Consider the following 14267-nt stretch of genomic DNA (forward strand, 5'->3'; position numbering starts at 1 on the left):
CATCCTCACTGACACAGAGTATCGTCCATTGGTGCCAGGGTATTTACACTCGGTGACCCAAGACATTACCTTTCAGCGTCACGTATATGTACCGACTCAGTAACAGAATACTGTCCTTCCGTTCTAGTGCACGCGCACACACCCAGTGATACGCACTACTGCCCGTCAGTCGCAGGACTTCAGCGATTTCCTATACACCCTTTCGCTGATAATGCTGACTGGTCCTCCATTCCTTAAATATGTAATCAGTTTCACAAAGTGTGGCCTTCGACTTGATACATGCATACATACTAAATGAAATGAAGAATTTATATAGCGCTACATATACCCGGAGGTGTCTAGGCGCTTTAGAATAAAAAGGCAGGCAGAGGTAAGTTTGGAGAGTTGTTAGTATATGACACAATCTCCCTCTTCAATGGCAGTGTTTACATGCTCAGAGTCAGGATATTTCAATCAGTGACTTCCTAAACACATTCTTTGAAAGTAGGTGTTGCTCATGAATGCCACTGCTTGGACACTCATTGACTCAGAAATGTGTCTTCCAGTGACAAGCTATGCACACCCAGTGAAACAATATTTTGCCCTTTCGTATACACCCACTTACTGAATATTGCCCGTTGACGTCTATTCACCCATGCTCAGTGCCGGAGTATCTTGCCCTGCAGTAGCCACCTGCATGCTCTCTCATTGACCCTCTTGGGTGATTAGTGCACTGTGCAAATCAATATAACATGACATGAACTCAGTGGCACTGAATAATGCCCATGAGAAGCTGCCATGGCCCACTCTCATTGAAACTAGATAACGCCAATGAATGCGGCACATACACTCAGTGACACAGAATATTGCCCTTACCCGCCTAGACACACACTCATTGACACTACTTCTTGCCTATTGATGCGCGCATGGTTACAGTGAATATTGCCCTTACCCGCCTAGACACACACTCATTGACACGACTTCTTGCCTATTGATGCTCACATGCGCGCTCGGTTACAGTGAATATTGCCCTTACCCGCCTAGACACACACTCATTGACACGACTTCTTGCCTATTGATGCTCACATGCGCGCTCGGTTACAGTGAATATTGCCCTTACCCGCCTAGACACACACTCATTGACACTACTTCTTGCCTATTGATGCTCACATGCGCGCTCGGTTACAGTGAATATTGCCCTTACCCGCATAGACACACTCTCATTAACACTACGTCTTACCTATTGATGCTCACATGCGCGGTCAATTATAGTGAAAATTGCCCTTACCCGCATAAACACACTCTCATTGACACTACGTCTTGCCTATTGATGCGCGCATGCTCACTCGGTTACAGTGAACATTGCCCTTACCCGCCTAGACACACACTCATTGACACTACTTCTTGCCTATTGATGCTTACATGCGCGCTCGGTTACAGTGAATATTGCCTTACCCGCACAGGCACACTCTCATTGACACTACGTCTTGCCTATTGATGCTCACATGCGCGCTCGGTTACAGTGAATATTGCCCTTACCCGCCTAGACACACACTCATTGACACTACGTCTTGCCTATTGATGCTCACATGCGCGCTCGGTTACAGTGAATATTGCCCTTACCCGCCTAGACACACACTCATTGACACTACGTCTTGCCTATTGATGCTCACATGCGCGCTCGGTTACAGTGAATATTGCCCTTACCCGCCTAGACACACACTCATTGACACTACTTCTTGCCTATTGATGCTCACATGCGCGCACAGTTACAGTGAATATTGCCCTTATCCACCTAGACACACACTCATTGACACTACTTCTTGCCTATTGATGCGCGCATGCGGGCTCGGTTACAGTGAATATTGCCCTTACCCGCCTAGACACACACTCATTGACACTACTTCTTGCCTATTGATGCTCACATGCGCGCTCGGTTACAGTGAATATTGCCTTACCCGCCTAGACACACTCTCATTGACACTACGTCTTGCCTATTGATGCTCACATGCGCGCGCAGTTACAGTGAATATTGCCCTTACCCCCCTAGACACACACTCATTGACACTACGTCTTGCCTATTGATGCTTACATGCACACTCGGTTACAGTGAATATTGCCATTACCCGCCTAGACACACACTCATTGACACTACATCTTGCCTATTGATGCCCGCATGCGCGCTCGGTTACAGTGAATATTGCCCTTACCCGCCTAGACACACACTCATTGACACTACGTCTTGCCTATTGATGCTCACATGCGCGCTCGGTTACAGTGAATATTGCCCTTACCCGCCTAGACACACACTCATTGACACTACGTCTTGCCTATTGATGCGCGCATGCGCGCTCGGTTACAGTGAATATTGCCCTAACCCGCCTAGACACACACTCATTGACACTACATCTTGCCTATTGATGCTCACATGCGTGCTCGGTTACAGTGAATATTGCCCTTACCCGCCTAGACACACACTCATTGACACTACGTCTTGCCTATTGATGCTCACATGCGCGCTCGGTTACAGTGAATATTGCCCTTACCCGCCTAGACACACACTCCTTGACACTACGTCTTGCCTATTGATGCGCGCATGGTTACAGTGAATATTGCCCTAACCCGCCTAGACACACACTCATTGACACTACATCTTGCCTATTGATGCTCACATGCGTGCTCGGTTACAGTGAATATTGCCCTTACCCGCCTAGACACACACTCATTGACACTACGTCTTGCCTATTGATGCTCACATGCGCGCTCGGTTACAGTGAATATTGCCCTTACCCGCCTAGACACACACTCATTGACACTACGTCTTGCCCATTGATGCGCGCATGCGCGCTTGGTTACAGTGAATATTGCCCTTACCCGCCTAGACACACACTCATTGACACTACGTCTTGCCTATTGATGCTCACATGCGCGCTCGGTTACAGTGAATATTGCCCTTACCCGCCTAGACACACACTCCTTGACACTACGTCTTGCCTATTGATGCGCGCATGGTTACAGTGAATATTGCCCTAACCCGCCTAGACACACACTCATTGACACTACATCTTGCCTATTGATGCTCACATGCGTGCTCGGTTACAGTGAATATTGCCCTTACCCGCCTAGACACACACTCATTGACACTACGTCTTGCCTATTGATGCTCACATGCGCGCTCGGTTACAGTGAATATTGCCCTTACCCGCCTAGACACACACTCATTGACACTACGTCTTGCCCATTGATGCGCGCATGCGCGCTTGGTTACAGTGAATATTGCCCTTACCCGCCTAGACACACACTCATTGACACTACGTCTTGCCTATTGATGCTCACATGCGCGCTCGGTTACAGTGAATATTGCCCTTACCCGCCTAGACACACACTCATTGACACTACTTCTTGCCTATTGATGCGCGCATGCGGGCTCGGTTACAGTAAATATTGCCCTTACCCGCCTAGACACACACTCATTGACACTACGTCTTGCCTATTGATGCTGACATGCGCGCTCGGTTACAGTGAATATTGCCCTTACCCGCCTAGACACACACTCATTGACACTACTTCTTGCCTATTGATGCGCGCATGCGGGCTCGGTTACAGAAAATATTGCCCTTACCCGCCTAGACACACACTCATTGACACTACGTCTTGCCTATTGATGCTCACATGCGCGCTCGGTTACAGTGAATATTGCCCTTACCCGCCTAGACACACACTCATTGACACTACTTCTTGCCTATTGATGCGCGCATGCGGGCTCGGTTACAGTAAATATTGCCCTTACCCGCCTAGACACACACTCATTGACACTACTTCTTGCCTATTGATGCGCGCATGCGCGCTCGGTTACAGTGAATATTGCCCTTACCCGCCTAGACACACACTCATTGACACTACGTCTTGCCTATTGATGCTCAGTGGAGAAGTGTGGCTCAGGGGTTAGAGGCGGCAGACCCGGAAGCTGAGATCGGTCCTGGACCAGGGTTCAATTCCCCGCCTCGGCGGGTCTTGGGCTAAAAATTCCACAGACTCGATAATTCTCGCTCCGGTGCCTTCTCGACTCACGGGTTCACACTCTGCGACTCTGGGCAATAGCTTGCTTAATCTCCACAACGGCCCCTCGCGGCGGGATGCCTGACTTTCACCTTGTGGATACCCGCTGGGGCTATCATACAAGGGAATATCAGGACGGGTTCCCTAAGCAAGCGCCGGGACACCCATTGCGGGTAGCTGTGCGCTATATAAGCTCAATTACATTTACATTTACATTTACATGCGCGCGCAGTTACAGTGAATATTGCCCTTACCCGCCTAGACACACACTCATTGACACTACGTCTTGCCTATTGATGCTTACATGCACACTCGGTTACAGTGAATATTGCCATTACCCGCCTAGACACACACTCATTGACACTACATCTTGCCTATTGATGCCCGCATGCGCGCTCGGTTACAGTGAATATTGCCCTTACCCGCCTAGACACACACTCATTGACACTACTTCTTGCCTATTGATGCTTAAATGCGCGCTCGGTTACAGTGAATATTGCCTTACCCGCACAGGCACACTCTCATTGACACTACGTCTTGCCTATTGATGCTCACATGCGCGCACAGTTACAGTGAATATTGCCCTTACCCACCTAGACACACACTCATTGACACTACTTCTTGCCTATTGATGCCCGCATGCGCGCTCGGTTACAGTGAATATTGCCCGTACCCGCCTAGACACACTCTCATTGACACTACGTCTTGCCTATTGATGCTTACATGTGCGCTCGGTTACAGTGAATATTGACCCTACCCGCCTAGACACACTCTCATTGACACTACTTCTTGCCTATTGATGCTCACATGCGCACTCGGTTACAGTGAATATTGCCTTACCCGCCTAGACACACTCTCATTGACACTACGTCTTGCCTATTGATGCTCACATGCGCGCTCGGTTACAGTGAATATTGCCCTAACCCGCCTAGACACACTCTCATTGACACTACGTCTTGCCTATTGATGCTCACATGCGCGCTCGGTTACAGTGAATATTGCCCTTACCCGCCTAGACACACACTCATTGACACTACGTCTTGCCTATTGATGCGCGCATGCGCGCTCGGTTACAGTGAATATTGCCCTAACCCGCCTAGACACACACTCATTGACACGACATCTTGCCTATTGATGCTCACATGCGTGCTCTTTTACAGTGAATATTGCCCTTACCCGCCTAGACACACACTCATTGACACTACGTCTTGCCTATTGATGCTCACATGCGCGCTCGGTTACAGTGAATATTGCCCTTACCCGCCTAGACACACACTCATTGACACTACGTCTTGCCTATTGATGCGCGCATGCGCGCTTGGTTACAGTGAATATTGCCCTTACCCGCCTAGACACACACTCATTGACACTACGTCTTGCCTATTGATGCTCACATGCGCGCTCGGTTACAGTGAATATTGCCCTTACCCGCCTAGACACACACTCATTGACACTACGTCTTGCCTATTGATGCTCACATGCGCGCTCGGTTACAGTGAATATTGCCCTTACCCGCCTAGACACACACTCATTGACACTACTTCTTGCCTATTGATGCGCGCATGCGGGCTCGGTTACAGTAAATATTGCCCTTACCCGCCTAGACACACACTCATTGACACTACGTCTTGCCTATTGATGCTGACATGCGCGCTCGGTTACAGTGAATATTGCCCTTACCCGCCTAGACACACACTCATTGACACTACTTCTTGCCTATTGATGCGCGCATGCGGGCTCGGTTACAGAAAATATTGCCCTTACCCGCCTAGACACACACTCATTGACACTACGTCTTGCCTATTGATGCTCACATGCGCGCTCGGTTACAGTGAATATTGCCCTTACCCGCCTAGACACACACTCATTGACACTACTTCTTGCCTATTGATGCGCGCATGCGGGCTCGGTTACAGTAAATATTGCCCTTACCCGCCTAGACACACACTCATTGACACTACTTCTTGCCTATTGATGGGCGCATTCGCGCTCGGTTACAGTGAATATTGCCCTTACCCGCCTAGACACACACTCATTGACACTACTTCTTGCCTATTGATGCGCGCATGCGGGCTCGGTTACAGTAAATATTGCCCTTACCCGCCTAGACACACACTCATTGACACTACTTCTTGCCTATTGATGCCCGCATGCGCGCTCGGTTACAGTAAATATTGCCCTTACCCGCCTAGACACACACTCATTGACACTACTTCTTGCCTATTGATGCGCGCATGCGGGCTCGGTTACAGTAAATATTGCCCTTACCCGCCTAGACACACACTCATTGACACTACTTCTTGCCTATTGATGCGCGCATGCGGGCTCGGTTACAGTAAATATTGCCCTTACCCGCCTAGACACACACTCATTGACACTACTTCTTGCCTATTGATGCGCGCATGCGGGCTCGGTTACAGTAAATATTGCCCTTACCCGCCTAGACACACACTCATTGACACTACTTCTTGCCTATTGATGCGCGCATGCGGGCTCGGTTACAGTAAATATTGCCCTTACCCGCCTAGACACACACTCATTGACACTACTTCTTGCCTATTGATGCTGACATGCGCGCTCGGTTACAGTGAATATTGCCCTTACCCGCCTAGACACACACTCATTGACACTACTTCTTGCCTATTGATGCCCGCATGCGCGCTCGGTTACAGTGAATATTGCCCATGAATCTCAGAGTAAACATTCTCAGGGAAACTGAATATTGCCCAAGTGAAAAGGCTCTGCCGTCATTAGTTTAATAAATATGCTCAGAGACAGGATCATTGCAAATTTAGAAATATATATAATAGGTTCATATATTTAGGTGTGGTGTTAGACAAGTCCTTTTAAATGTAATAAAATTATATTTTCATACTTACAGGGGCTTTAGCCCCATTGGTCTGTTGTGTCATCCACATGTTTCTTTCACCCCCTGCAGCATGGGGCAAAGGGTCCTCCCACTTCAGCCTTTGGCTAACTTCCCTGTGAGCGATGGTATGAAGCCTAGCCCCACACCAAGTAGTTCTCTTCACTGCCTTGAATTACTATGGCAATGTCTGCTTTTCGAGGACAAAAAATATTTAGCTTTTGACCAAGACTTTTTTAAATTTTGGCGTGGATCTGGCAGATCCTCAACAATAAACTTTTACAAAAAGTATGACAAAACAAGCCAAAAGGGTGGCCACCAGGACCAGACTTACTGGCAATACTTGCCAATACTTATAATATATTTGGTGTATTGGAGGCAAAAGTCTAACTTTTTATGTGCTATCATCCATCTCGCCTACTTTCTACCTATCTCCTTTACCACTTATTTTAACTTTCTCTTTTCCTTTCTCACTTATTTTTCTTTTACTCTTTCCTCTGCCTTCTCAACTATTTTCTCCCCTCCTTGACACCCCTATTATATGGTTCTCATCTGTGCCCATCTCCTCCTTGCCCCTTCATTTCCCCTTTTTCCCTTCTCTATTTCTCTTTTTTACTTGCCCTCGCTTCCCTTTGTTAAAATATTCATTCTTTTCTCTCTTTGCCAGAAATCATCATCTTCTCTGTTCTCCTATCATTATCTGGATTTCTACTGTGTCCAACTTCCTGTTTCCCTCCCTCATCTCCTTTCAACCCTCTTCTACACCCTACCCAGGCCTCTCTACCATCTCTGGCTCACCTCATTGTTTACTGATTCTTAAGGCTCCTAGCTTTCCATTTTTACTGATGTGTGCTGATGGATACCCACAGAGCACTATGTTATATATCCCACTGTCTGCATTTCTAAATACAGAAAAATGGAATGGCAAATAGGTCTTGTTTTGAGTGGTTCTCAATGCTGTCAATAATGACTGCTGGCCAATGGTTGTGCAGACTGACAGGGAGGAGGGTTTATAAAGATTTGGGAAAAGGTTTCCTGATGGATCTTTAAAGAACTGCAGGTGATCACCTGCCTCCACTGCAATCATAGTATTCTCACATGAGTGTATTCCCTATGAGTGATGCATTTTTTATGTCCCCATATAGCAGTAAATCCAATTAGACTCCATTGTGTGTGTATACATTTATCTGGTAAATAAATGTGGAAAGGCACTAGTTACAGCTTCATTTTTTCACAAAACATAAAATAAATATGGATAAATGCAGATAACATTAGCAAAAAAATAATTATGAACAAACACAGATGGAATGGTCTAAAAAACGAAATACCATAAAACCAAGTCTATAGCTATTATATTGTGTTATCTGCTTTCCACTCCATGGCACCCAGCATCTTCTCATTCTCTAACTCCTTCTTTTCATTCAGATTTTGCCAGTTTCTTTGTTTTTATTCAGCGCTCTCCTGTCGAGGACCCTGCAGCGGCCCTGAGATGGTGTAATGCCTCTTATGTTTGAAGTTTGATTTTTAATGCATACTGCGAGATGGTCAATGCTTTCTGATATTTCAGTTGGAGGGTCTCATTGTTCAGGGGCAAAGGATGAAGATTCCAGTGGGTGGCGGCTGCCACTGAGACGCCCGACCACCCAGCCTGGCTCCCATGGGAGCCTGGAGGACACACTGGTGCTGTGATCCAAGCATCTGTGATGGTGATATGAGCTACACCATCATATGAGTGGAGTACAGGGCTTAGTGCATAAAGCAGGGTAAGCTAAGCACACAGATCCAGGCATCTGTGGTGGGTGATATGAGCTAAACCATTATATGAGTGGAGTTTGGCATTTTGGCAACGGTTACGGGGTCGGCAGACTATCGACTCGCAAGAGACTTATCATGGTCTTGTTCACCATAAATTCATTGTAACTACCAGGAGAAACTACCCGCCAAGTTTTGTTTTTCTGCACTACAAATACTGGCTCATATATCTTGAGTAAGACTGGCGGTTAGGTATAGAATACACTCTTTACACTGAATCTTGATCTTTTGCGCCAACTGCAACTTTATTGAATATTCGAAGAACTGACATTCAGCTAAACTTATACTGATATGAAGGAAGGTTTCCTTAACCTACCCCCTACCAATATTGAGGAGACACTTCTGGGTGATACAATCTCGCGCAATACCGTGGTCGCCTTACATTAGTCGTCCACATATCTCTCTTTTTTGCCTTGAAAAAGTCTCTGTGAGACGAAACACATGTCGGCGGTGTGAGCTGTGAAGTTGTTACAAAACAATTTGATATTTAATAAAAGATTCTTTGGAGGAACATAACCTGCCTTGGATCTCTGAATTTGGAGTCGTACAAATACTGGACACTACTTGAACTATGATTATGGACTAATGCTAGATAGTACAACGGGTTTGAACTCTGAATATAGCCCGATGTTTTTCTATGTTACATACTAATTGAACATAAAGTGGAGTGCTGAAGTGGCTTGTTATCTTTTCTCATGTTATTTAGGCATTTATGCCTTGTTGACATCCCTGGTGGTGGGTGTGTACCAGGCCACAAAAGCACCTGTTTGCGGACAACTCAACATTTATCTCATTTTGAATTATACGTCTTGATTACACTGTGAAGAATATTACTTTATGTGCGGACGTTTTCTCTCTTGTTAGGGAAACACTACCACCATTTCTTTTGCTTGTATCATATGAGAGGAGTACTGGGCTTAGTGCCTAAAGCAGGGTAAGCTAAGCACACAGATCTCGGCATCTGTGATGGTGATATGAGCTAAAGCATCATGTGAGAGAAATGCTGGGCTTAGCATACCCTGCTTTATACACTAAGCACACAGATTTAAACACATCCTTTGCCTAATGGGAAACCAGGGTGGTGAAAAGAGAGCAGGGGTCACATGATCTAATTTTGCTGGCCTGGGACCATCCTGGCAGCAGCATTGTACATCAGGTGTGGGGAACAGAGCTGAAATTCTGGTAAAGCAATATAAAGGCCAGTCCAGCAGCCCAACTGTGAGCAGATAAAAGCATTCTTGATCTGAACTTTTTGTGAGAAATTAAAAACATTTGGAATCCTTTGAGGACACGTAACTAGTAGAAACGTAAGCTGACCACTGCTTTCATTTGAGGTGCAAAGGTCAACCATGTGTCAAATTTTACCCTAGATTTTTAAGGCAGGCCATGGGTGTAGGACAATCACCTAGAACTTGTGGTCAGAAGAGGAGCTCCCAAAAAAGGGATGAGAGAAATAGGAGAGTAAAATCTCAGTTTTATCTCCTTTCGCTTTAGGTCATTGACTTTAATTAAAAATTGATGGAGGTTAGCTGCAATAGTTCTCATGTCATTAGTAAGATCACTTGAGTGTTGTGTGAATACATAAAAAAGTAAACCCATAAGATTGAAGCAAAGAAGTGCTTTGAAATGCCTCTTTTTGAATGGTCACCCCCAAAGTTTTGGACTGATGTTGCTGTTTTTTTCACTCCGAGTGCTTTGATGCCTGCTAACCAGACCTCAGTGCCCGTGATCAGTACCTTAAACCTGTACGTTTGCTTTACCTAAGTAAACTTATTTATAAGTACCTAGTATATAGTACCAGGGGTACACAGGGCCTGTAAGTAAAAGTGTCTCCTCAGGGACTGGAGCACTTGTTGTGCCACCCTGAGAGGGACAAGTTAAAACACATCTCCTAGCGTTCTACTGCAGACTGATAGAGAAGTTTAAAACTGCTAACTCGACTTTGCCATTTAAAACGATGGCAAAGCCCAAACCTCCCTTTTTAATACGTACAGGTCGACCCTACAGCAGGCCTATCGAGTCTTGAGACAGGGGGCAGCATGTTCAAATTAGAACATCAACAGAAACTCGAAATGTTCATTTTAACTGCTAAAAGGGCTAGTAGCCCCTGTGGCCAGTCCAGGGTTACACGCTGACAACTCAGCTATGCTAACTTCTGAATGGGACCACTAAAGTTGGTACTTCAAAGTATCAAACAACTCGTTATATTAAGCCCAACTTGACGCCCAAGTCAAAATTAATGTGACTTGTTGCTATACGCAACTTTTAGAAAGCTGCCATTCTGTTGCCCAAGTTTACCAGTGTCTCCATGAATTGCGAAGGAGGGGACTGGAATGTCAGTATAAAACAAGCTTTTGAGGGTGGTACTGAATCTGGAGAAAGGAAGATATCGAAGCGTTACTTTTTTGAACAATCAGGCTGGACTTCTTGGACATTCTATCCTTTATACCTTGGGCTGGCTTTATATATATATATATATATATATATATATATATATATATATATATATATATATATATATATATATATATATATATATATATATATATATATATATATATAATTTTTTTTTGTAACGTTGTCCATATGTTTTGTTGTATTTATGTTCTTTTAGTAGTAAGTGGTGATGGGGTTCAATTGTCCCACGTGGAAGGTGACATAAATAGCTTACTTGTACATACTGCATTACATAAAATACATTAACGCAATGAATAATCACAATAATTTCCTCCTTCTGTGCGTTCTGTAAATTCAAATGTACAATTAATAATAGATTGATATGATGCAACGAGGGGCACTTTGTTGATTTTGTCGATGCAGATGTTGTCCATGAAACAACACTCTGCCTTCCTGGGGGAACTTGTAAATAAATTGCTCCCAGAACACATAACAATAGCCGCTTGCCGCTGGAGGAGGTGTTACCTCGAAGGAAGCCACACGGGGTGTTAGCCCAAAAGGCGAGCATCAAAGGGAAGTGCCTTTGAAGAGCAAATAGTGAACAAACGCAAGAGGAGCTGCTCTTTTGTCCGGGTAGACAGGTTGGCATCGGGGACAGAGAGGGGGAAACACTGGCCAAAAAATGTTCTCCATGGGTATGTAGCCTCACTCCCAAGGCGAACTACAGAGCCCCACATTCTAAGAGAAGGGTTGGTCCATCCTGGGTATGGGCAGAATAAAGCACTCGGGGCTAGCTAGATGCCACACTTCACAGGAAGTTGTCATCATGCGGGAGGGGACCATGTAGCCCATTGGTTAGTGATTGTGACTTCCTCTAAGGGAACTTTCTGGGCATAAAAAAGGCATCCCTGGCTCCCAGAACTCAGACCTAGCTTGGACTAGAGAGGAGGCCCGAAGAAGGACTGCCTTAATGATCTTGGAACCGGCAAAGAAGAGGCTGCACCGAAGTTGGATCGCACCTGCTGCTCCTCAGGATAGCAAAGATCGATACTGTGCCTGTGGTGTCCTGCTCTTGGAAAAGTAGTCTCTCAAGCCAAGCCAGCAGCAGAGACTCCAAAACTCAGTTGGCTGACTTCCTGTTTGTAGCACAGGGCGCAAAAGCTTAGGAAGCCTGTCTGGGTGACTTGGCAGCCCGGATCACCGGATCGCCGCTCCCCATCACAGTGCAGCCCGGGAGACCGAGACCCAATGCTCAAAAGCTGCACCGGAGTTTGCTGGACCCAGACGAGAGTCGTAGGAGTGCAGCTTAGTCACCCAGGAGGAGAGTTATCACCAAAAGAACCAAATCACTGGTTTCCTTCTGCCCAGTGACCAGCAGCCCAGTGGTGACTGGTCCGTTGCTGGGTGAAATTGGACTTAGAGGGACGTCGACCTATGTGGCCAACGTCACCCCAGCTGGACCATGGAATGAGGAGTAACCCCAGGTAGACCCCCTGTTGACAGCACAGCATCTTCAGCGTCCTCAATCCCTCCCATCAAGGCCACCCCAGCAACGTCAATGGCAAGGGACCACTGACTGGACTGGAGAGAGCTTTTCTTGCTACAGTAACTGCTCTTGTGGACCTTGTTTGTCCCCTTGACTGGCTCCTCACTGGAGTTGGTAGCCAAAGTTCCCAAATGCAACTATCCTTACTGTAACTTTTTTGCTTAAAAAGTGTAAAAATTGTTAAATTTGCCAACGCTCCTTCACGGTTACGTGTAAAAGTCTTGATTTATTGTTCCTTGTAAATCTATATCTCTAGAACCCTCTGGTGGATCTTTTTAATTTTGGCGTTGATTAATTCATAAAAAATAAGCTATTTTTATAAATTGGTGTCAGATTTATTGAGAGGCGGTTTCTTCTTCAATTGTTTTGGTGCCTTTCAATGTTTAACACTTGTTCCTTTTTGGAAATCTGACTGCTGGAAGCCACCGCTACCAAAGGCTGAGCTAAGTAAGGTTTGACAAAGGAAGCCTAACTGGTACTAAGAAGGACTCGTAGTGTATTACATGGTGAGATCTCACAACTGCACCATGTAGTACATTCAATGTCCTCACAAGAAGCAAGAGGAAGAACATATTACAGAGATAAAATGGAGCCTAGGCTATGCCCCGTATGCTCTTCTGCACTGACGACAGAAAAAGGAGATAGCGTTTGCCTTCTGATTCTGTCTGTTTAGAAAGGCATAAAGCCATGCCAACATGTTCCAAAACCTTTGAGACTGTCTATAAGAATCTAAAAGGTTGACCATGTCGAATGCTACCCACAGGTCCAGCAGAATGGGACCAGCTACATGAGCTACGTCAGTAGCGACTGCCTTAGATGAGCTGAGACATTGTACTATCGCAGCGGTACTGCTGCAAGGCTGGAAGCCTGCTCAAGATGCCTTGCATAGAATGCCTTTACCCTATGCTCCTTTGTCCCTCTCCTCACCCGTCCCTCCTTTCTGTGGGTCCCTCCCTTTTGCTGCCTTTCCTTGCTTCTTTTCTCACTATATGTTCTCTGTTGTCTGCAGTGTGGGAGGAGATGGGCCACCTCACCTCGATCCACTTCCAGGCGCTCCGAGACCTCAAGAGAGAGAATCTCCTCAGCACACCCGCGGAACCGGATGAGAAGGACGTGGATCGGAGCTTCTATTACAACAGACACGGAACATCGAGTCCTCAGTTGTAGCCTGAGGTCTTAAACCATTGCTGAGGGACCTTAGAATCTGAGCATCTTCTCTGCGCTCACCACATTTTGTGCTTTCGTAATAAAGGAAACTTTTCAAGATGTTGTATACCTTTTTTGTTTTATTTTCTAGCTTCATCATTGGTGCCAACTCCATCAATTTTAGGGTTTGGATAAAAAGTTACTCTATAGCAAAAATCAAATGTCTATCCAAATAACTTGTGGATCTCTTGCTGTTTGGTAGAAAATGTTTCAAAATTCCTGGTAAGAAAACTGCCATGAGACCTATTGGTATCCATATCTCTTGAAAGGCTATTCGGATCCTCCGAGAACAACATTAGCACCCCGTATCCGGACTCCCTCTCATCCAACATTGTCCACACGGATGCAGTGGCAACCAAATGCCAGTGTTGAGTATTTAGGGGTTCCCCCAACACCAGACAG

The 14267-nt window shown here is 45.8% G+C and overlaps 1 protein-coding gene across 1 annotated transcript in view; it reads left to right on the plus strand.

Moving 5' to 3' along the window:
- Positions 1-13921, plus strand: part of LOC147678598 (uncharacterized) — a 37772-nt gene extending 23851 nt beyond the window's left edge. The window contains exon 8 of the mRNA XM_086946610.1: positions 13669-13921. Coding sequence (XP_086802736.1) covers positions 13669-13826 — 158 coding nt within the window. The 3' untranslated portion in view covers positions 13827-13921. The remainder of the gene's footprint in view (positions 1-13668) is intronic.
- The last annotated feature ends 346 nt before the right edge of the window (positions 13922-14267 follow it).

This window comes from Lissotriton vulgaris, chromosome 12, assembly GCF_964263255.1.
Source record: "Lissotriton vulgaris chromosome 12, aLisVul1.2, whole genome shotgun sequence".
Classification (NCBI taxonomy): Eukaryota; Metazoa; Chordata; class Amphibia; order Caudata; family Salamandridae; genus Lissotriton; species Lissotriton vulgaris.